Source organism: Macaca mulatta, chromosome 1 (assembly GCF_049350105.2).
Source record: "Macaca mulatta isolate MMU2019108-1 chromosome 1, T2T-MMU8v2.0, whole genome shotgun sequence".
NCBI classification, from domain to species: Eukaryota; Metazoa; Chordata; class Mammalia; order Primates; family Cercopithecidae; genus Macaca; species Macaca mulatta.
Window position 1 is genome coordinate 17,610,810 of NC_133406.1, and position 24,720 is coordinate 17,635,529.

The 24,720-nt window shown below is 42.6% G+C and overlaps 1 protein-coding gene across 3 annotated transcripts in view; it reads left to right on the forward strand.

The window, feature by feature from the left end:
* Nucleotides 1–399: 399 nt before the first annotated feature.
* EGLN1 (egl-9 family hypoxia inducible factor 1) overlaps nucleotides 400–24,720 on the forward strand; it is a 59,664-nt gene continuing 35,343 nt past the window's right edge. For all 3 annotated transcript variants that reach the window (XM_001104870.5, XM_015126202.3, XM_028849705.2), the window contains exon 1: nucleotides 400–1,719. In XM_001104870.5, the coding sequence (XP_001104870.1) occupies nucleotides 829–1,719 (891 nt within the window). In that variant the 5' untranslated portion in view covers nucleotides 400–828. The remainder of the gene's footprint in view (nucleotides 1,720–24,720) is intronic.

Here is a 24,720-nt window from a genome sequence, read left to right on the forward strand (position 1 = left end):
TTACTGGAGCGCGCCCCGCACACCCCGCGCCTGCCTCGACGAAGAGCAGCCATGATTACGACGCCGCCGCCGCCGCTCCGCTACCCGCTTGCGGCTGGCGCCCTCCCCCAGCAGGTGTAGGCGCTGCCGCGCTGCCCCACGCCTTTCCGCAGCTCGCGGGCCTGCGCTTCGGCGTCCCCAAGGAGGCCGCTGCAGGCTGAGGTAGCGCACCGGCCTCTCGCGTCCCAGTCCCGCCCTGGGCGGAGGCAGTGCAGGCGACCCAGCTCGGAGGCCGAGGCCCGGCCCCACGGAGTGCGGAGGAGCGCAGGCGGCCCCCGCCCCTCGGCCCTCCCCCCCGGCCCTCCCTCCGCCCCCTCCGCCCTTGCGCGCCGCCCGCCCGGGTCGCCGCGGGGCCGTGGTGTACGTGCAGAGCGCGCAGAGCGAGTGGCGCCCGCATGCCCTACGCTCCTCCACAGCCTGGGCCGGGCCGCCGAGGAGGCTGAGGCGGCGGCGGCGGCGGCGGCGGAGAGGGCCGGTCTTGCGCTCCCCAGGCCCGCGCGCTTGAGTCCAGGTTGCCATTCGCCGCACAGGCCGCATTCTCTCAGCCCTCGGCAGCGATGAGGCGCTGAGGCGGCCGCCGGCGCTGCGCCGGAGACTAGGACTCGGAAGCGGCCGGGCCGAGGGCGCGGGGTACCGGCCTCCCTGAGGCGAGGGTAGTGGGTACATGGCGCAGTAACGGCCCCTATCTCTCTCCCCGCTCCCCAGCCTCGGGCGAGGCCGTCCGGCCGCCACCCCTCTTGCTCGGCCGCCGCCGCCGCCGCTGCCGCCGCCGCCGCCGCCGCCGCCGCCATGGCCAATGACAGCGGCGGGCCCGGCGGGCCGAGCCCGAGCGAGCGAGACCGGCAGTACTGCGAGCTGTGCGGGAAGATGGAGAACCTGCTGCGCTGCAGCCGCTGCCGCAGCTCCTTCTACTGCTGCAAGGAGCACCAGCGTCAGGACTGGAAGAAGCACAAGCTCGTGTGCCAGGGCAGCGAGAGCGCCCTCGGCCCCGGAGTGGGCCCGCACCAGCACTCCGGCCCCGCGCCGCCGGTTGCAGCGCCGCCGCCCAGGGCCGGGGCCCGGGAGCCCAGGAAGGCAGCGGCGCGCCGGGACAACGCCTCCGGGGACGCGGCCAAGGCAAAAGCAAAGGGCAAGCCCCCGGCCGACCCCGCGGCGGCCGCGTCGCCGTCTCGCGCGGCCCCGGGCGGCCAGGGCTCGGCGGTGGCTGCCGAGGCCGAGCCCGGGAAGGAGGAGCCGCCGGCCCGCTCATCGCTGTTCCAGGAGAAGGCGAACCTGTACCCCCCGAGCAACACGCCCGGGGATGCGCTGAGCCCCAGCGGCGGCCTGCGGCCCAACGGGCAGACGAAGCCCCTGCCGGCGCTGAAGCTGGCGCTCGAGTACATCGTGCCGTGCATGAACAAGCACGGCATCTGTGTGGTGGACGACTTCCTCGGCAAGGAGACCGGACAGCAGATCGGCGACGAGGTGCGCGCCCTGCACGACACCGGGAAGTTCACGGACGGGCAGCTGGTCAGCCAGAAGAGCGACTCGTCCAAGGATATCCGAGGCGATAAGATCACCTGGATCGAGGGCAAGGAGCCCGGCTGCGAAACCATTGGGCTGCTCATGAGCAGCATGGACGACCTGATCCGCCACTGTAACGGGAAGCTGGGCAGCTACAAAATCAATGGCCGGACGAAAGTAAGTGTGTGCTGCGGGTTTGTGCTGGACAGACCCTTCTCGGCGGGCAGTCCCTGCCTGCGACTGTAACCGCCTAGGCTGAGAAGCAGCATTCCTCTGTATAGAAGGGACTCGTTGTGTAGCACCCCGTAAGGAAGACGGACAGAATTTGTAGTGGCTGTTTATCTAGTTAGCCCCTTTGTGTCCGCTGTTTTCCACTTACTGCCCGTTCACAAACTTCTCCGGCTAATTGCATGGTTTTCTGGCTAAACGTAGGCTCTTTAACTTTGCTATTTTCTTTCTTCCATTTCACTGTTGGTCACAATTCAAACCTTAGTGGCGTTTTAGCCACCCAGTGAGGGGGTGTTAGAGTACCACCCAAACCAAGTCCTGGTTCTGCATGTGCCTTGTGTTTGCATACGCTCTTGAATTTCCTATGGTGTCTGAACCACTCATCACATTTTGATTGAGAGTCAAACGCTATGTGCAGTGAAGAGTTTGCCAGCTGACCACAAAAAGGTAAATTTAAAATACGCATTTAGTCGAAAGACTGTCTATATTCAGGAAGAGCTTGGCTACTCACCTCCCCCTCTTATAGCTCTTATCCCTTACCCTGTTCCTACTGTTTTGAAACCCTTTACAAAAAGGGGAAAGAAGTATTTCCGTTTTCAGACTTCTCAGTGTAGGTAGGCTACATTTTTAGCATAAGTTTCCTTTATTTGCTTTGTTAATGTAATCCTTCTGTTGAAAACTGTTTTGTAACTTCCTGGAAAAAAACAAAACAAAACAAACAAAAACAACCACAACATGGAATTGGAGCAGGAGGCTCGTTTTATCCTCCCAATTTGGTGAGTTTTTGTTTTCTCTTTACCGTTGCGGTTTTTCCTCCACAGATTCTTCACTTCCTACCTAGTCTATTCCTAGCTCTTTCCTCCTTCATGATAAACAGTAGACTCTTTCCTCCTTAATACTCTCTTGCAGCTTTTTTTCATTTTACTTCTCAGATCTTGATCTTTTCTGTGTATATAGCTGCTCCCAGGCCGCCCTCCTTCACCATCAGTCTCTGTCTGATTTTGTGAGTTTTGAGAGATTGACCTGGGAGAGCATCACAGTTGCATGTTTGTACACACACGCTGACTCTTAACCAGTGGTTCTTTTTTATGTGTGCGTCAGATCATTTACTTTGACAGTCATTACATGTGATTCTCAGGCTGCCGGAAAGGCTGAACATAGGCAGGGAGAAAGTTACAAACATGAAAATGTGGGGAAAAATACAATGTGAAATCTAATTTACGTATTGCCACTTCATTGCTGGGTGAAGGCACAAGTCTTGATTTCTTGTAGTCTTAAAAAGGAACAGTTGAATAATATTAAACTGGAAGGGAAAGGGGGATCTGATGAAATCTCAGCCTTGGTCTTTCACTAGATTTGCGTTGATATTTTTAAGAAAGAACGTTGTCATGGATCACATCTGAACATAAAGTCCCGAGCTCCAGAGCAGGAAAGAAGTTAGTTTGAGAGAATAGGGCTATGAAGACTGACCAAAGTATATCGTTGGACATAAGCTTAAATTGGATTCTTGAAGAAGATGATGTCCCAAATCTTTCTTGATCTGCTTTCCTTAGTTAATTTAGCTTTCCAAGTTAAGCTGAGACCTCTTTACTCTTTTGTCTTCCTGCTTTCACCTGTCCTTAGAGAAGAGACAGCAGACAGCCTGGCTCTTACAGCAAATGCTTCTCATAGGGATGCTGTTAGAAATAGCTACCTCCTTCCTCAAGAGTTCTAGTTGTTGGGGTTTTAAGTCACCTAACTGTACATATTAGCAGGTAATAAGGGATGGGATGAAGGAGGGATGACCTTTAAACTCTTTGGATTAGATCTTCTGCTTATATTAATTTTAGGAACACAACTTCAGGATCTATAAATGATATTCTGGAATTCCTTTCATTATACTTCTTGGCCTAAAGAAGTTTTCGTAATAGTGTTTCAACGTGTAATTTAAATATTCCTTAAAAAACAAGAGTGTTTGCTTTGTGGAAATGAGAAGGCAGTCAAAATAACCACCCACCGTATATTGAGCAACCACAGTGTGTTAGGCATCAGATTAGGGTCAATAGAGATACATTCAGAGTAATTTTTTTTTTTTTTTTTGAGACAGGGTCTTCCTTTGTCGCCCAAGCTGGAGTACAAGGTGTATAAGCATGGCCCACTGCAGCTTCCACCTCCTAGGCTCAAGCTATCCTGCCACCTCAGCTTCCGAGTAGCTGGTACTGTAGGCACACACCACCATGCTCGGCCACATGAGAAAAAAAAAAGGTTTTTTGTAGAGTCAGGGTCTTGCTGATCATTTGATCTGGAACTCCTGGGCTCAGGTGATCCTCCTGCCTTGTCCTGCCAAAGTACTGTGGTTACAGACTTGAGCCACCTCACCTGGCCACAATAATCTTAATTCTATGAAGCGAGTCGTTTTACTCCTAATTTACATTTGAGGGATTTTCAGCTCAGACTTGGCTAAGGTCTACCACTTACCATAACCCTAGCTGGTGTTCAAACTTACGTCATTCAGATATCAAACCCATGCTCTTTTTTAGCTACACTGGTTACACGTAGAACATTAAATGAGATGTAGATTACTTGGCACCCTGCTGGAACTGCAGTTTGATACATATATTTTGTTGAAAGTGGGTGAATAGCACTAGCTTTATATGTGAGTAATCATACTCTATGGTTGGGCTGTGTAAAACTTAATTAGGTGAGTGTACAATGTTTATTTCAGATAGCGGCTTAAAAGCCACTTTTGTATTTATCCACCTGAATTATGCGCCTGTCAGTATAACTGTTAAGAGATGTCAGAATATGGTTTTTTTATGTGATTGCAGAAGATTTCTGAATTTTATCCTTCGTAACATTATAGTGATTTTAAAAGTTATATGCAGCAAATGTGTAGTGTTTTTCTCATTTCAGCTTTCACAGCAGTAGGCAGGTGGTTGTATTTTTTTTATAGATTAGAAAAGTGGGACTCAGGAAAGTTCACTTGTTGGAAATTCTGCAGCATATTAGGACTTAAATTCAGGTTTTCTGACTAAGAATCCGATGTTCTTTTTATTTACATCATCTATATTGCATGCTCTTCATGTCAGGGCATGGTAATCAGATGATACATGATTGTCTGTGGCCCATTCAGCGTAGGCTTTGTTTTCCCCTGAATTTCTACTTCAAACATTCTTATCTGGCCACTGTTTATGCAGCTACTTTAAAAAAGGAACCACAAGGGAAAAATGAAGTAATACAGGAGAAAAACAGAAATGTAATTGTAGCCACTGATGTAACCAAGCTCCTGTTTCCACTTTCTCTGGTCTTTTTGGGATTTTCCCCTTTTTGCTGTTACCCTGCCCTTTGATCCTATATCCTTGCTTATGCTTGTTTTCATTAAGAAGACTCTCGATACCCAGTAGAAAGAAACCATAGTCTGCTGTTTTGTGAAGAGTAGTGTGCCTTGGCTTGGGGGTACAGGAGTAAGAGGAATGCAGAGGAGTGAGGATCATGGGAAAATGTTGAACTTTTCTGTTGGAGTTTCTTAGCCACTCTGAAGGAAAACATTTTCCCGTTAAAATAGAAATACTAGTATCATATACATAACATTTTTGGAATTTAATCCAAAACTTCATCTGTTCCATTGAAACATACATAAAGAAAAGGAGTAATAAAATAGGTTAGGACCAATAAGCAGCAGATTATGTTACTAAGATTTTTCTTACTGTAGTTAGTCAGCTCTGGCTGATTATGGCTTTTAAGAGCAAAGAATAGGATGAGGAAAATGCTGCTGTTTTATTATCACTAACAGAGATGTGGTGACAATCCTCTTAGATGTTAAAACAAAACTGACCCAGGAAGAGAGCCCTCATCAGTACCAGACCATGCTGGCATCCAGATCTCAAGACTTTCAGCTTCTAGAACTGTGAGAAAATAAACATGTTATTTAAACCTAAATACATAACTAAACCTTTATCTACTTCTGCCATTCTCTTTATACACTTGGGATCCAGGATACACAAATTGAAGTTACTTGTTTAATGATTTTATAACTATGTCAGAATTTAATTAAAAGTGAGTTATTCGGTATGTAGAAAGGCTGAAAATAGTACAACTGCAGTAATTCTGCCAGCTATAAGGGACATGTGGACTGAGAGGGTAGTCTTAATAGATTGTGATCAACTATGTGCGAAAACATTTTGTACAGTGAGTTGATGTGTAGTTTACATGTAAACTACTTTAGTTCTAAAGGAATTTTATTTTACGTTAAAAGATTTTTTTAGGCTGGGCTTAGTGACTTACCCCTAAAATCGCAGCATTTTGAGGGGCTGAGGCAGGAGGATCGCTTGAGCCCAGGAGTTCAAGACCAGCTTGGGCAAATGGTGAGACCTTGTCTCTAAAAAAAATTAAAAAATTAACCAGGCATGGTGGTGTGAGCTCGTGGTCTCAGGTGGGAGGATCGCTTGAGCCCAGGTGACAGAACAAAACCCTGTCTCAAAAAAAAAATTTTTATTTTTATTTTTTTTATGTATGTAGCTCTTATCTACTACCTAATAATCCGCAAAAATGCCCACAGAGCCTTAATTACATGGAGGAGGAGGGGATAATAGAGATCATTTTAGCTTTGAAAGATAATGGATTCTGGGCCAGATGTGATAACTCACGCCTGTAATTCCCAACACTCTGGAAGGCTGAGGCAGGAAGATAACTTGAGTTCAGGAATTCAAGACCAGCTTGGGCAACATGGCAAGACCTCATCTCTACTTAAAAAAAAAAAAAAATTATTAAGAAAGAAAGGGGTCGGGTGCAGTGGCTCACACCTGTTACCCCAGCACTTTGGGAGGCCGAGGCAGGCGGATCATGAGGTGGAGAGATCAACACCATCCTGGCCAACCAACATGGTGAAATCCTGTCTCTACTAAAAATACAAAAATAAGCTGGGTGTAGTGTTGCAAGCCTGTAGTCCCAGCTACTTGGGAGGCTGAGGTAGGAGAATCGCTTGAACCCGGGAGGCAGAGGTTGCAGTGAGCCGAGATTGTGTCACTGCACTCCAGCCCGGGCGACAGAGTGAGACTCCATCTCAAAAAAAAAAAAAAAGGAAAGAAAGATAATGCATTTGGTTCTGCCATTAGATCTGGGTTGGATTCCGGGTCTGCTATGGTTTCTGTGTCCTTAGTCCAGTTTCTTAATCTCTTGAGTCCTCAGTTGCTCTGTTTATAAAATGGTGTTCAGTGATACCTGTCTTTTTAGCTTCTCAGGCTTGTTGTGAGGTGAACATATAATGCTTCATGTAAAGCAGCTTTTAGATTGTAAAGCGCTGTGCAGAACTGTTCTTAACTATTCTTCCATTTTAAAAATTTGCTGTATTTCTGATTCTTTCTTTAAGAGTTCTGTGCTTTCCCTGTCTCATTCCCCTCCCATAAACTGGAGAAAAAAGATCTTAGAATGATCACTCATTTTTTTACCCAACCACTTTTCCTGCATTCACACATTTTTTTTTAAAAAGAGAAGAAATAACATATTTTTTTAAAAAGAAAAAAGTCCCAGAGAGATTAACTTGTTCAGAGTCATAGAGCTGGTGACAAAATCAATAGACCTTTGATTCAGTTCATTCATATCTGTAACTTTATGCTGTATCTCATATAACAATGACATATTTCTACTTAGCTAATTTTGGCATATTTTATGCCTTTTTTTTAAAAGGACAGGGTCTAACTTGCACAGGCTGGAGTGCAGTGGTACAATTATGGCTCACTGCAGCCTCAAGCTCCTGGGCTCAAGTAGTCCTCCCACTTGAGTCTCCATAGTAGCTGGGACTACAGGCATGTGCCAACACACCCGGATAATTTCTTAATTTTTTTTGTAGAGATGGGGTCTCGTTATGTTGTCCAGGCTGTTCTAGAACTATTGGCCTCAAATGATCCTCCTGTCTTGGTCTCCCAAAGTGCTGGCTCTTGCCTGTAATCTTAGCACTTTGGGAGGCCAGGGTGGGCAGATTTGCTTGAGCCCAGGAGTTCCAGACCAGGGGGCAACATGGTGAAACCCATCTTGAAAAACAGTACAAAAATTAATCAGGCATGGTGGCACATGAGTGTAGTCCCAGCTTCTTGAGGGGCTGAGGTGGGAAGACCACTTGAGCCTGGGACGTAGAGGTTGCATTGAACTGTGATTGCACCACTGCACTTCATCCAGCCTGGGTAACAGCAAGACCCTGTCTCAAAAAAAAAAAAAAAAAAAAAAAACACAAAAAAAAAACAGTGCTGGGATTACAGGTATGAGCCATCGCACTGGGCCTCTGCCATTTTTGAGAATATGCTTGAACATTTGAGACTTTCTTCTCCCTTTTACTTCTATCATTCTACATGTTGGCTTATCTGACATTCTAGTTTAAATTTTTCTCTTACCTGATTTCCTTAAATTGTCTTTATCCATCTCTTTCCTCTGATACTATTTAAAGCCGTTTGCCCTGACGTAGGCCTACCATCTCTTGTTTCTTTAGTAGGAGCTGTCTTCCTACTCTGTGTTTCTGATTTGCAGTTTACTCCTGTTCTCCTTTCCCTTTTTTTCCCCATCAGGCCTGAAATCTATCTTTGTTCTTCTTCCATGTTTTCTGAAGCCTGTGCCTGTCTGGTATGCCATTGGATTGATGTTATCAGCTTAGTTGTTTTTGTTTAATTTTTCACTTTAGGCCTTTAAAGCTACCCCAACTATTTCAGTCTCCCTTTCATTCAAGCACATTCTTGGGCAGTTTCTGTTTCTTAGATTTTACTTCTGTGCTTACATTCCACCTTCTTTTCCACTATGCCCTCGTTTCCACACTTGGAACATTGTCTGTGACTACATGATGGCATTCAGATAATTTACTAAGCCCATTTTCAGAGCTTGTCTTTGCCTTTTATTTCAGCTAAAACTCTTCCAAAAAAAATTGATATAGATGGTTAACCAAAATCTTCTCTTACAACAGTTTATTTCATGCCTTATATCCTAGTCAAAACTCAACTTTTCTGCCACTTTTGTACTTCATAATCACATTTTTCCATAACCAATTCACAGTTAGTTTTATTTCTGAAGACCTTGGACAGTATCTGTAGACTTGAGATCACCATAAAGTTTTCATGAGTTTGGAATTCTCATTTTTCTTATGCAGTGTCCCAGGTCCCAGTTCTTTACCAAAGCAAAATATGTGTACTCTTTATCCTTTGTTGTATTCTCTGAGTCCTGTTTTGATAATATTTTCACTCATTTGTTCAACAGATGTTGAGTGCCCTCCACATACAGGCCCTGTTCTAGGAGCTAGGGTGTCCTGAACAACAACAAAAAGCACTCTTTCTCATGGACCTTATCTTCTAGTTGGAGGAAGTGAGGGGTGGGGAGGGACTGTCAGTAAACAAATGTCCAAGTAATACATGGTATGTTAGGTGGTAAATATTAAGATGGAGAATAAGTGAGATAAGGACATAATGACTAGGGAGTACTCTTTTAGATTGATAAAATAAGGTAACATTTAAATAGTGACTTGAATGAAGTAGGAAATTAGTTAATGTGGATATGTGGAAGAGGAGCATTCCGAGGAATGGTATTAAATAGCAAATACAGAGGCACTAACTTGAAATGTGTTTGGTGTGTTCAGAAAACAGCAAGCAGAGCACTTTGGGAGGTCGAGGTGGACGGATCACTTGAGGTCAGGAGTTCAAGACCAGCCTGGCCATGGCGAAACCCCATCTCTACTAAAAATACAAAAATTAGCCAGGCGTGATGGTGTGTGCCTGTAGTCCCAGCTACTCTGGAGGCTGAGGCAGGAGAATTACTTGAACCGAGGAGGTGGAGGTGCAGTGAGCCAAGATCATGTCACCACACTCTAACCTGGGCAGCAGAGTGAGACTCTGTCTCAAAAAAAACAAAACAAAACAAAACAGAAAACACCAAGGAAACTACTGTCAGAGTGAGACTCTGTCTCAAAAACAAAACAAAACAAAACAAAACAGAAGACAGCAAGGAAACCACTGTGGTTATAGTGGAAGGAGTAAAGGATATGGGATTGATATAGTGGGATAGGAAATGAGATCAGTTTGTGTAGGGTTTTACCTTGCAAGCCATGGCAAGGATGCTGGGTTTTATTGTGGGTGATATGGGAGAATTGTTTTAGAAAGATCTCTGTGGCTGTTGTGTAGCAGTAGATGTGGGGTGGAAGGATGGAATCAGGAATACTAGTTAGGAAATGCTTGTAGTAGTCTGGGCACTGGATGATAGGAGCTTAAATTAGAGTAATAGCTATGGAGGTGGTGAGCATTTGTTGAATTCTGGATATATTTTGAAAGTAGAATCAAATGAGATTTGCTGATATATTAGTATGAAAGAAAGGAAGACTCATGAATGACTTAAAGGGTTTTGACTTGAGTGACTGGAAGGAAATTATTGTTTTATTCTGACCTAACTTTTCTGCTGTTCTTCTCTTGCCCCCACTTTTTCAGTGTTGCCATTTATGATAGCTTGCTGATACTTGTTTCCCAGCCAAGCAACAGGAAAAAAGTTATATGCTCTAGATTTTCACATTCCTTCAAATTGACTGTGTTAGCTAGTACTACTGTTGACCTTCTAGAGAAGAAAGCCCCATCCTTTCTTCTCTAGAGGTTTTATGGTTTCTTTGTGCAGTATGCTCTTATCAGCTCTACCACTGGAACTGCCTACAGGAATTATTGCAGGAAACTTTGCAACACTTTTAGTGTTGTCTGTAAGTATGTCTGTGCTTCCTTGCATGAACCACTCATTCGAGATGGCTTGTAGATCCACCTAAAAATAAATATACAAAGTTTGAACGTTAGGAAACGTTAGAGAAAATTGGATGGTTCAGCATAAGGTAAGCATAGATTTAGATTCAATGTCAAAATGAAGTCAGAAATAAAACATCTTCATTTAAACCTACTGTTGAAAATAAAACTGTTACAGAAAATTGAGAAGAATGGAATGACCATAAAATATCAAAAATAGTTCCATTGACTTATCAGTACATGACTGTGTGATACACATGACTATATGATAGCTTCCTAAAGTAGTAAAGAGGAAGAAAGTTACTGATAGCTTAGGGACTGTATTGGATGATCTGTGAAGATATCAGTGACGTTTGAGCCTTTCATCCCCTTGATGTGGAGCCTGGCACTGGAATTGCAAATAAAAGTACCAAATATAAAATAATACTGATACTATTAAAATTAGAATATCCAGGACTTTTTTTTTTTTTTTTTTTGGAGATGGAGTCTCACTCTGTCACCCAGGCTGGAGTGCAATGGCGTGGTCTTGGTTCACTGCAGCCTCTGCCTCCCGGGTTCAAGTGATTCTCCTCCCTCTGCCTCCTGAGTAGCTGGGACTACAGGCGCCCACCACCACACCTGGCTAATTTTTTTGTATTTTTAATAGAGACAGGGTTTCACTGTGGTGGCCAAGCTGGTCTCGAACTCCTGACCTCGTGATCCTCCCGCCTCGGCCTCCCAAAGTGCTGGAATTACAGGCATGAGCCACCATGCCCAGCCTACTATCCAGGACTTGTAAGCATAGGAAGCCTTGCTTTTGATTCTAAAGTGAGAGAGGATTACAAAAGTATGGGTAAACATTAGATTGTCGGGTATGAAATAATTTTTAAAAATTAAAACCAGAAACGTGAAACATGAACTCCAGAACCCAGGAACCTGTAGTCTCATCTCAATTCAATTTAAGGCTAATTTTCATGTAATAACACCTTGATAGGAAATGTGAAATCTGAGAAGTAAATTGAAAAGGACTAATCATGAGTTTGGGGAATTAAAAGATTGACCATTGTATTTGTCTGTTTTCACACTGTTATAAAGACCTGAGACTGGGTAATTTATAAAGAAAAGAGGTTTAATTGACTTACAGTTCCACATGGCTGAGGAGGCCTCAGGAAACTTACAATCATGATGTAAGGGGAAGTAAGGTACATCTTACATGGTAGCAGGAGAGAGAGCGAAGGAGGAAGTGCCACACTTGAAACCATCAAATCTCATGAGAACTCACCATCACAAGGACGGCATGGGGGAAACTGCCTCCATGATCCGGTTACCTCCCACCATACCCCTCCCTCAACATGGGATTACAATTGGACATGAGATTTGGATGGGGACATAGAGCCAAACCACATCATTCTGCCCCTGCCCCTCCCAAATCTCATGTTCTCCCATTTCAAAACAGTCATGCTTTCCCAGCAGTCACCCAAAGTCTTGACTCATTCCAGCATTAACTCAAAAGTCCAAGTCTAAAGTATCACCTGAGACAAGGCAAGTAAGTCTCTTCTGCCTATGAGCCTGTAAAATCACAAGCAAATTATTTACTTCCAAGACATGATGGGACTACAGGCATTGGGTAAATGCTTCCATTCCAAAAGGGAGAAACTGGCCAAAACCAAGGGGCTATAGGCCCCCCTGCAAGTCTGAAATCCAGCAGGGCAGCCATTAAAGTTCCAAAATCTTCTGTGAATCCATGTCTCACATCCAGGGCACACTGATGCAAGAGGTGGGCTTCCAAGGCCTTGAGCAGCTCTGCCCTGTGGCTTTGCAGGATACAGCTCCTACAGCTTTTTTCACGAACTGGTGTTGAGTGCCTATGACTTTTCCAAGTGCACGGTGAAAGCTATCAGTTGAGCTACCATTCTGGGATCTGGAGGACAGTGGCCTTCTCTCAGCTCTAGTAGACAGTGCCCCAGTGGGGACTCTCTGTGGGGGCTCCAACCCCACATTTTCCCCCACACTTTCCTAATAGAGGTTCTCCATGAGGGCTTCACCCCTGCAACAGATTGTGCCTGGGTATCTAGGCATTTTCATACATCCTCTGAAATCTAGGTGGAGATTCCCAAACTTCAGTTCTTGCCTTCTGCCTACAGGCCCAGTAACACATGGAAGCCACCAAGGCTTGGGGCTTGCACCCTCTAAAGCAACAGCCCGAGCTGTATCATGGCCCCTTTTAGCCACGCCTGGAGCTAGAGCAGCTGGGACTCAGGGCACCAAGTCTTAAGGCTGCACACAGCAGTGTGACCCTGGTTCTGGCCAGGAAACCGTTTTTTTCCTTTTAGGCCTCAGGCCTCTGATGGAAGGGGCTGCTGGGAAGATCTCAGACATGCCCTAGAGACATTTTTTTCCCATTGGCTTGGCTGTTAACATTTGGCTCCTCATTGCTTATGCAAATTTCTGTAGCAGAAGGCTTGAATTTCTCCCCAGAAAATGGGTTTTTATTTTCTACTACATGGTCAGTGTATCAGTCTGTTCTCACGTTGCTAATAAAGACATACGCAAGATTAGGTAATTTATAAAGGAAAGCGGTTTAATTGACTCACAGCTCAGCATAGCTGGAGAGGCTTCAGGAAAGTTACAATCATGGTGGGAGGGGAAGCAAACATGTCTTCCTTCACATGGTGGCAGGGAGAAGAATGAGTGTCCAGTGAAGGGGGAAACCCCTTATAAAATCATCAGCTCTCGTGAGAACTCACTATCATGAGAACAGGATGGGGGAAACCACCCCCATAATTCAATTATCTCCACCTGCTCCCTCCCATGACACATGGGGTTTATGGGAACTACAATTCAAAATGAGATTTGTGTGGGGACACAGTCAAACCATATTCTGCCCCTGCCCCCTCCCAAATCTTATGTCCTCTCACTTCAAAACACAATCATGCCCTTCTAAGTCTTAATGCATTCCAGCACTAACCCAAAAGTCCAAGTCCAGAGTCTCATCTGAGACAAGGCACGTCCCTTCCACCTCTGAACCTGTAAAATCAAAAGCAAGTTAGTTCCCAGATACAATGGGGTTACAGGTGTTGGGTAGATAGACCCATTCCAAAGGGTAGAAATTGGCCAAAAGGGGCTACAGGCCCTGTGCAAGTCTAAAATCCAATAGGGCAGTCATTAAACCTTAAAGTTCCAAAATGATCTCCTTTGACTCCATGTCTCACATCCAGGGCATGCTGATGCAAGAGGTGGGCTCCCATGGCCTTGGCAGCTTTGCCCCTGTGGCTTTGAAGGGTACAGCCTCCGTCCTGGCTGCTTTCATGGGTGGGTGTTGAATGTCTGTGCTTCTCCAGGTGCACGGTGCAAGCTGTCAGTGGATCTACTATTCTGGGGTCTGGAGGATAGTGGCCCTCATCTCACAGCTCCACTAGGCATTGACCCAGTGGGGACTCTATGTGGGGGCTCTGACCCCACATTTCACCTCAACACTGCCCTAGGAGAGGTGGTTCTCCATGAGGGCTCTGCCCCTGCAGCAAAATTCTGTCTGGACATCAGGCTTTTCCATACATCCTCTGAAATCTAGGTGGAGGTTCCCAAACCTTAATTCTTGCCTTCTGCACACCTGCAGGCCCAACACCACGTGGAAGCCACCAGGGCTTGGGATTTGCACCTTCTAAAGCAAGGGCCTGAGATGTATGTTGGCCCCTTTAGCCATGGCTGGAGCAACTGGGACACAGGACATCAAGTTCCAAGGCTGCACACAGCAGGAGGACCCTGGACCTTGCCCAGGAAACCACTTTCCCTCCTAGGCCTGTGATGGGAGGGGCTGCTGTGAAGGTCTCTAATATGCCCTGGAAACATTTTCCCCATTGTCTTGGTGATGCAAATTTCTGCAGCAGGCTTGAATTTCTCTCCAGAGTATCATGTTTTCTTTTTTTGTGTGTTATCAGTTTGCAAGTTTTCCAAACTCTTACGCTTTTCTTCCTCTTGAATGCTTTGCCACTTAGAAATGTCTTCTGCCAGATATCCTAAATCATCTCTGTCAAGTTCAAAGTTCCACAGATCTCTGGGGCAGGGGCAAAATCCTGCCAGTCTCTTAGCATAGCAAGAGTGACTTTTACACCAGTTCTCAACAAGTTCCCCATCTCCATCTGAGACCACCTCAGCCTGGACTTCATTGTTCATATCACTGTTAGCATTTTGGTCAAAGCCATTCAACAAGACTAGGAAATTGCACATTTTCCCACATCTTCCTGTCTTGTGAACCTTCCAAGTCTCTAGGAAGTTCCAAACTTTTCCACATCTTCCTGTCTTCTTCTGAGCCCTCCAAACTGTTCCAACCTCTGCCTGTTACCCAGTTCCAAAGTCACTTCCACATTTTTGGGTCTCTTTATAGCAGCACCCCACTCTCTGTGGTGCCAATTTACTGTATTAAGTTTGTTCTCACGCTGCTAATAAAGACATTCTCGAGAGTGAGAAATTTATGAAGGAAAGAGTTTTAATTGACTCATGGTTCAGCATGGCTGGAGAGGCCTCAGGAAGCTTAACAATTATGGCAGAAGGGGAAGCAAACACGTTCTTCTTCACATGGCAATAGGGAGAAGAAGAATGAGTGCCCAGTGAAGGGGGAAGCCCCTTATAAAACCATCAGTTCTCGTGAGAACTAACTTACTATCATGAGAACGGGATGGGGGAAACTACTCCCATGATTCAATTATCTCCACCTGTTACCTCCCACAACACGTGGGGTTTATGAGAACTCCAATTCAAGATAAGATTTGGGTGGGGACACAGCCAAACAGTATCAGGTTGCAAGTTTTTCAAAGTTTTATGCTCTGTTTTTCTTGTAAATGTAAGTTCCAGTTTCAGACTGTCTCTTTCTGCATATGAGTGTACACTTTTAGAAAAAGCCAGGTCACCTCTTGAACACTTCGCTGCCTAGACATTTCTTCCCCCAGATACCCTAAATCATCTCTCTCAAGTTCCAAGTTCCACAGATCTAGGGCAGGGGTAAAGTGCCCCTAGTCCCTTTGCTAAAGCCTAGCAAGAGTGACCTTTGCTCCACTTCCCCATAAGTTCCTCATCTCCATCTGAGACCACCTCAGCCTGGACTTCATTGTCCATATCACTGTCAGCATTTTGGTCACAACCATTACACAAGTCTCTAGGACATTCCAAGCTTTCTCTCATCTTCCTTTCTTCTTCTGAGCTCTCCAAACTGTTCCACCCTCTTCTTGTTGCCCAGTTCCAAAAGTTGCTTCCACATTTTCAGGTATCTTTATAGCAATACTCCACTCCTGGTACCAGTTTTCTATATTAGTCTGTTTTCACCTGTGACTGGGTAATTTATAAAGAAAAGAGATTTAACTGACTCAGTTCTACATGGCTGGGGAGGCCTCAGGAAACTTACAATTATGGTAGAAGGAGGTGGGGAGAATTGTCAAACACTTTTAACTTCAGATCTCGTGAGAACTCACTATCATGAGAACAGCATGGGGGAAACTCTCACCATGATCCAGTCACCTCCCCCCAGGTCCCTCGCCTGACAGTGGAGATTATAATTCAAGATGAGATTTGGGTGAGGACACAGAGCCAAACCATATTAACCATCTCCCTGAATTTTTTCTTATTAATATTGATATCTCCAGTTTTCATCTATAAATGGTGACTAGGAGCTTGTCTTCTATAGTTTTGTTATATAATTATCCTTTATTCTATCTCAAGGCATATTTTACCTGTGTGATGTCTTCTACCAATTTCTGTTAGGACTACTCTGGAATGGATGCCTTGAAAATTGCTTTTTGGCTAAAAAGTTTAGTGATTCCCGATCCCCCACCCCTTAGATGAGATATTTTTACTGCTTTAATAGCTCTATTAACCACCCCACCTTTAAAATCTTTGACTACCCATTTACTAGCCTGGGTCTTATCTTTTCCATTGTTTTTCCTCATATTTTTCAGTTTTCTTTTTTCCTCAATTTACAGTGGCGGTTTATTTTCCTAAAGCTCAGTTCACTGTCTTCTCATGACTGTCAGAAGATGTGTGTGTAGAAGGAACTTGAACATCTGTATTTCTAGATATTTCTTCTTAGTTTGTATTAGTCATCTATTGCTACATAACAGATTACCCCCAAAGTTTAGCAGCTTAAAACAACACACATTTATGATGTCATACTTTCTGTAGACAAGGAATTGGGCACTGTCTAGCTGCATCTTCTACTTCACTATTTCTCACAGGCTGCAGTCAGGACATTGGTCAGGGTCTGTGGTCTCCTTCTAAGGCTTGAATGGGGAGGGATCTGCTTCTAGCCTCACTCAGTGGTTATTGGCAGCATTAAGTTCTTGGCAGGTTGTTGGACTGAAGGCTTCAGTTTCTTGCCACGTGGGCTTCCCTAACATGGCAGCTTTCTTCAATAAAGTATGCCAGCCAAAAAGGCAATAGTGTCTGCGGGCAAGACTGAAGTCCCAGTCTTGTAATCTAATGATGAAAGTGACATCCCATCACCTGTGCTGTATTCTTTTGCAAGAAGCAAGTCACTAGATGACTTTCCATTCCATATGTATAAGGAATCATACAAGAGTATAAATACCAGTTCTTATGTCAGTTCTTCCTTGGCAGTGTCTGCCCCTTCAATGTTACTATGCTTTATGATCTGTGGTTTGTCTTCTCTTTTTGCTTTAGTCTACACTAGAGCAATAAGATAACCCTCTGGGTTATCTTATGCGCTCATGGAAGCACAAGTTCTTAAACTAGTTTGCCTGTGTTGAAACTCTTCTTCTGCTACTTAATTGCTCTCTGATTTTAGACACATTTTCTAACAACTAAAGCATTAATTTCCTCATCAGTGTGATAGGAGTTGGTAATAGTACCTAATTCGGTAGGTCTGTTTGAGGACAGATGAGAAAATACATACTCAACAGATAATCAGTGCTCAATTAATATTAGCTGTAAACTATAACAATAACTCAATAGTAATAACAAGAATCATGACTTCAGCTATTAGGATTTGTTAAAGACTCCTTGGTCTGTCTCTTACTTTGGCATCTGTAGAGGACTGATAGACATTTCCACCTGAATTTTCTGGAAGTATTGCAAACTCAGTGTGATTAAGACTGAAGTTTCCCCTTGTTGGAAGGAATGAGGATTGATAAGCCTGTCTGATGGGGGAGATGGAGGAACAGATTTAAAATTGATCCTGTGAACTTCATTTAGTTATTCGACAGCTATTTACTGAGTGTCTGATCTGTGTTAGGCACTAAGGGTACCACAGTGCCCAGGTCAAAATAATTCTCTCTGCCTTTCTGCAGTCTTAACGTGTGAGGGAAATACAATGTTGAACCTGTACTTCCCAGTGCTATGTTTATGAGATGGAAGTACAGGATCCTATTGGGAGCACACAAGAGGAGACCTAACTTGGTCTGCAGGCCAGGAGAGGATTTTTTGTTTTGTTTTGTTTTGTTTTGGAAGAAATAATTATTTAGGCTAAGACTTCTGAAGGTTAAGTTGGAGTTAAGTCCATTGAAAGTCTTCAGGTGTGGAAACAGCATGATGTTTTAGAAGAACATACTTTCCTTTATCAGTTTGAAAATTTTACTTATTTAAAACTTATTTTCTATTAGTCTCTTGTTCCTCATTCCCATTTACACTCTTCATCTCTGTCCTGGATTATTACAAAAGCCTGTTTTTCTTTTTTCTGTCTTTTTAGTTCGTTCTGTACATTGTTACTTTTTTTATAAAGAACATTTCACTACCATGTACTTTCTGTTCCAGCTACAGGAACCTGTTTGCAGGTCCCTGAACCTACCTTCATTTTCTAGTGCTGTGCATCTCCTCATCTCTTTAATTTGGAAAGTGGTGAGAAGGTTCTCTAACTTGCTTCTTGCCCTCATTTCTCTAAGCAGTGATACAGCTTTGTCCTGTCTGTTCCTTTGGCACTTCCCATCACTGTGATAGCATACTTCACTGTGGTTGGTTTCCATTCCCATTTCCTCTACTATTGTGAGCCACTTGAGGCGAGAACCCTTGTGTTGTCAACATTGGTGTACTCAGCATCTTGCATTGAGGACTTAGTAAGTATTATATTTGAATTCCCACTGCACTGCTGTAATTGAAATTTTAAAAATCGCTTTCTCACTGGATTGTTAACACAATATTTTTTTCCCCTTAGTTCATTTTCCTCCATGTACTGCCCATATGTATCCTATATAAATTTACCAACACTCATAAAACTCTTACTCAGAAATCTTCAGAGGTTTGTTAAGGATACAATTTGATTCCTACACATTGAATGCTCACCAGCTGCTTAGGCCCACACCATTTATCCACCCTGATTTGCTGCTGCTCTTTGAAATACAGCCGCTGTTTCAGCCAGACTGTTTTCTTTCTTCTTCTCCCCTTCTCCTCCTCCCAGCACATCTGTGAATTCTTTGACTGGTTTACCACTCCCACACTCCTCCCCAGCAATTCAGATCTTCTACATCCTTTAGGAGTTAAGCTAAGTCCGCTTCCCAGATATCCTCCTGAACTCTGAATGTCCTTTGATCTCTCTTTTCTCAAAAACCTTATATACCTTTTATTCCCAAATTATCTTCTCTAGAAATCTGTAAGGGCAGGGGAAGGAATGGTTTTATACTATTCTGTCTTAGGCAGAGGACTTTTATTAGTGCTCGTTATGTACGGTATTAGTCATATCTTGCTAACAGTGAATTGCCCTCAGCTGATCCTCTGCCCTGTACCTCACCTCTGCTTTACCGCCTTTCCATCTGATTTCTAAAACTGTAGTGAGACTTTCTAAAAGTCTGTGAGAGTTTTCATCCTGTTGTGGTCAACTCGCCTTTCTTTGCTTGCTATGCTGTTTCTAGTCCCTATTTTCCAGATAAAAATAGCCCAGGTCAGCATGGCTTAAACTATTTTTAACGCCAAGTTCTAGGAGAAAGGTTTGCTCTAAAGGTGAAATGAAGTTTTATGACGTTGCTTAGGCCAAAGTCAGTTTATCAGGTTATGAACTGCAATAGAACTTTACACATCCATGAATCTAATGGAGACAGGGCGTGCATATCCTACATCCCTCACCCCTACCAATGGTGTGTGAATCCTTCAAAGCAAAACAGCATAATAGACATAATGTTGAAAGTGACTTCTTTATATACCCTTTTTACAAGACCTAGAAGAGAAAAGCTTGTAGCTAGAAAGCAGATGCAGAGTTCAACATCGATACCATGTTGAGGTGCAGAGTAAAATTTTCAAGAGCAAAATTTTAAGCTTCTAAAATTATGGATTTGATTTGGTTTTCAAATTGTAATTTACTCAAAATTTCAAATATGTGGAAGGAGGTTTAAGAGTTGTATTTAACAAAAGAGGGCATGAGTTAAACAAGGTGAGAAATATTTATTTTATGATTAGAAAACCTTTTGGCCTTAACCGCATTTCTAGATTCAAGGATTTAATCAACGTGGGAGAAGCAGTTGCTTTAACTGTATTAAAAGAAGGCCATGGTGGACTGTAGATAATAGAAATCTGGCAGTGTAAAGGTCATTTGAATCTGGTTTTCTAACACATTCAAACATTTTTATCCTTAAAACAAAAATGATAGTTTGACCTGCCAATTTTGCTTAGTTTTGATGCTTAAAATGTGTTTTTATTCTCTGATTACAGAGTTGGTAAGGAAAGCAGCCTAAGAAATATTTACCACAGATGATTTATGTGCAAAGAGTGGTTGTAGTTTTGGGTGATTACAACCCAAAGTATTTTGGAATAAAATGTCTTGAATAAAGAAATTTGGGCTAAAAGTTATGTGTGATAGTAAAATAACACCCTTTTCCAATAGCTTACAAGTTTTTTCCAAGTTTGTCATATAAGCTAGTGTCTCACAACTTTGTTTTGCTGGTGGACCCCTTTCAGAATCTAGTGGGAGCTGTGCACTTTCTCACACTCACAATGAACGTAGTACATACAAGGTTCTGCTTGGAATAAAGCCCATCCATAGACTCTATGTTAAAAACCTTGTTAGAGTTCCAAAAAAAACAAACCAAAACAAAACATTTTTAAGCATTTTCATATCACATCATGGTAGAATAAGGTTTCTGTGTGTGTTCAATTCTTGCTCCCTCCCTGTCCTTAGAACTATGGTGTGCAGTGGCACAGTCTCGGCTCACTGCAAGCTCCGCCTCCCGGGTTCATGCCATTTTCCTGCCTCAGCCTACCTGAATTTTTAAAAAAATAAAAGCCTTAGTAATAGTAGTGCTCCGCAGCTGGGGAATTGAGTTGGGGCAGGGAGTAGGGGGTGCTTACTAACAAAAATGAAACTAGAATTCATACTAGTTTTGTTTATATTAAAATAGTTTCTGTAATGGTTAGATCTGAAACATCTCTGGATAGTTTTGGTAGAAAGTATCTGCAGAATATGGAAGAATAATTTGTTCATATTGCCAGTTTTCAGGAACTATGCCTTGATGTTGCATAGTAACTGTAAGCTTTTTCTTTAATGTGTGCCTACTCTAGAGATTCTTAGTGTTTCTTCTTCTTAGAATTGTCTGGGGAAGGGGAGAACAGTAGTAGGGGGTGGGGAAGATGTTTGTGGACAGAAGCCAGGAATGGGAATACAGGACCTGCTAGTATTGCCTTGGATTCTTGTCATTTGGCTCTCTGCTACTGAGCAAAGCACTCAACAACTCTGCCAGTCTCTCCATCTGTGAAATGGGAATAATGCTGACCTAATTAATAGAAGAGTTGTTGAATAGATGATTATTTGTAAAATACTTTTTTAAAAAGTGGTTATATTGACTGGGTGCCGTGGCTCACACCTGTAATCCCAGCACTTTGGGAGGCCGAGGTGGGTGGATCACGAGGTCAGGAGATCGAGACCATCCTGGCTAACATGGTGAAACCCTGTCTCTACTAAAAATACAAAAAATGTTGGCATGGTGACGGGCGCCTGTAGTCCCAGCTACTCGGGAAGCTGAGGCAAGAGAATGGCGTGAACCCGGGAGGTGGAGCTTGCAGTGAGCCGAGATAGCACCACTGCACTCCAGCCTGGGCGACAGAGGAAGACTCCGTCTCAAAAAATAATAATAATAAATAAAAAGTAGTTATATTTCTAGCTCTTAGCAGTGCCTTTTCAGATTAGGACTTGGTCTTGCTTGCCCTTAACTTTGTTCTTGGTGTTGGTTAATATTGGCATCAGAAGTTCAGATTCAATTTTAGATTCAGAATTCTTGACTTGCTTTTACTGGGTTGTCAGAACCTTATTTTTAATTAAAATGAATCTATTGTTGCTTAGGCATTTGGCACATAGATTTGGCACTGTGAGAAGGGAAATAGCATTCAGTTGATAAGGGCATCTTGAACTGAATTTCAGATAGTTGTGTTACTTCATGGGTAATTAAATAACTCCAGCTGAGGAACACCTTGATTAAAAAATCTTTCTGTCCTCATGCCTTCTCCGTTAGCAGAATGAAGTCAGGTGGCAATAAATTTTTTATTTATAATCATGAATTGAATTAAGCTATATTTAAAAAATTGAAACCCTTAGATGTTAATTAATTTTAAAAGCTAGTGATGGACGCAGCTAGGCTAGAATGATTGGATCAAATCTCACACACAAATGAGTTTATTCTTTAAAAAAAAATTTTTTTTAAGAGACAGGGTCTTGCTATGTTGCCCAGGATGGTCTCGAACTCATGGCCTCAAGCAGTCCTCCTGCCTCAGCCTCCTGAATAGCTGGGATTACAGGCATGAGCCACTATGCCTGGCCTTATTTTACAGGTCTTACTGACGTAAGCCCGTATTTGATTTATTTTACAGTTTGTTGATATTGCTTAGTATTTGTTTTATTTACTGTATAGTCTATAACTTAATAGGTAGCAATAAAAACAAAATAGTAAAAGTTATTTATTTTCCTCCTAAAATAATGGGGGATATTTGGTGTCTTACCTATTTTTCAGTCATGCTTTATGGCTTATTTACCCTTAATAATGTCTTTTAAGTGGCCATTATAAAATTTGTAGAATTACTTTGGTGTCTATGCTGTTGAATTTGGCTCATGTAATAATTGTGCTCATAGTAAAAAGTGTATTTTAAGCAGCCTGTGTTTCCCTTAAGAAATTTCATGTAGGTTCCACAGTTTTTTCTAAAATTAATTATTCTTAACATTTTTAACAGTCAAAACATGAAACCATTAAGATGTGAACTACTGTAAGTATTATAATAGGGAGTAGCTTTTTTAGTGTTGACATTGTATAAAATTAGTTATTTACAAAGATAGTAAAGCTTATTGTTTGAAAATAAGGAATTGAGGAAATGAAGTTAAACAACATTTGTTCATACCTATGTTTTTCTTACAGAAATAAATACTATCTAGGTATATAGAAGTGTAAACACTTTGAATTATACAGTACTTTGAATAATAACAGTGTAGCTTAAATACTTGTAATTGTAGTGTTATCTTTTCAGTTTGGGAATTGCATATATATTTTAACTGTAATTTTTTTTTTTGAGATGGAAGCTGGCTGTGTTGCCCAGGCTGGAGTGCAGTGGCTCACTGCAACCTCCACCTCCTCCCAGGTTCAAGCGAGTCTCCTGCCTCAGCCTCCCAAGTAGCTGAGACTACAGGCACGCACCACCGGGCCTGGCTAATTTTTGTGTTTTTAGTAGAGATGGGGTTTCTCCATGTTAGCCAGGCTGGTCTCGAACTCCCAACCTCAGGTGATCCGCCTCCCTTGGCCTCTGAAAGTTCTGGGATAACAAGCGTGAGCCACCACACCTGGCCTGTAAAAATCTTACATGTCATGGGAAAGAGGTTGCTGCTTTGTTTATGACTTTATATATTTTCTGATTATAAAAATAATACAGTGCTCCAAAGTAGATGAAGCAAAATCTGATAGAAATGAAAGGCACAATCAACAAATTATAATTATAGCTGGAAATTTCAATAGTTCTTTCTCAGTAATTCTTACATAGGAAATCAACAAGGATATAAAAGATTCTAACACTGTCAACCAACTAGGCCTGATTGACATCCGTAGAATATTCCTTGCATTAACAGCATAAAATATGTTATTTGGAAGTACACACGGGACATTTACCAGACTACAACAGGTGCTAGGCCATAAAGCAGGTCTTAATAACTTAAGGATTGAAATCATACAGAGTATATTCTCTAACCACTATGGAATTAAATTAGAAATCAGTAATAGAATGAAATTTTGAAAATCTCATATGTGGAAATTAACGAATTTCTAAATAACCTATGGGTCAAAGAAGAAATAGATATAGATCAATGGTACAGGATAAAGAGTTCAGAAATAGACCTACACTAACAATATCAATTGATTTTTTTTTTTTTTTAAATAAAGATGCTAGGGAAATTCAGTACTGCATAGGTTTTTGTTTGTTTGTTTGTTTTCTATAAATGGTTTTGGAATACATGGATATCTATGTGAAAAAAATAAACCTTGATCCCTATATCCCACCATTTATAAAAATTAATCAAAATGGATCTTTGACCTAAATGTAAGACCTAGGCTGTGGGCAGTGGCTCACGCTTGTAATCCCAGAACTTTGGGAGGCCGAGGCAGGCAGATCACTTGAGGTCAGGAGTTCGAGACCAGCCTGGTCAACCAACATGGTGAAACCGTCTCTACTGAAAATATAAAAATTAGCTGGATGTGGTGGTGCACACCTGTAATCCCAGCTACTCGGGAGGGTGAAGCAGGAGAATGGCTTGAACCCAGGAGGCAGAAGTTGCAATGAGCTGAGATTGCACCACTGCACTGCAGTCTCAGTGACAGTGAGACTGCATCTCAAAAAAATAAAAAAAGGTAAGACCAAAATCCGTAAAACTTAAAAAAAAAAAAAAAATTAAGAGAAAAATCTTTGTGACCTCAAGATAAGCAAATATTTTTTAGGACATAAAAAAGATGAACCATAAAAGAAAAACACTGATAAATTAGACCTTTTCAACATGAAAACGTTTTGCTTATCCAATGACACCATTAAGAAAATGAAAAGACAAACCCTTTTGACAGAAAATATTTACAAGCATAGTCAACAAAAGACTTGAATCAGAATGTCTAAAGAATGTATTAATAATAAGAGAAACAATCCAAAAGAAAAATAGGCAGAAAAATTGAACAGCTATTTCACAAAAGAAGATACAGGAATGGCCAAGTGCATGAGAAGATTCTCAACATCATTGGTTACCAGAAAAATAAAAATTAAAACCACAATGAGATGCCACTATACATACACTAGAAGG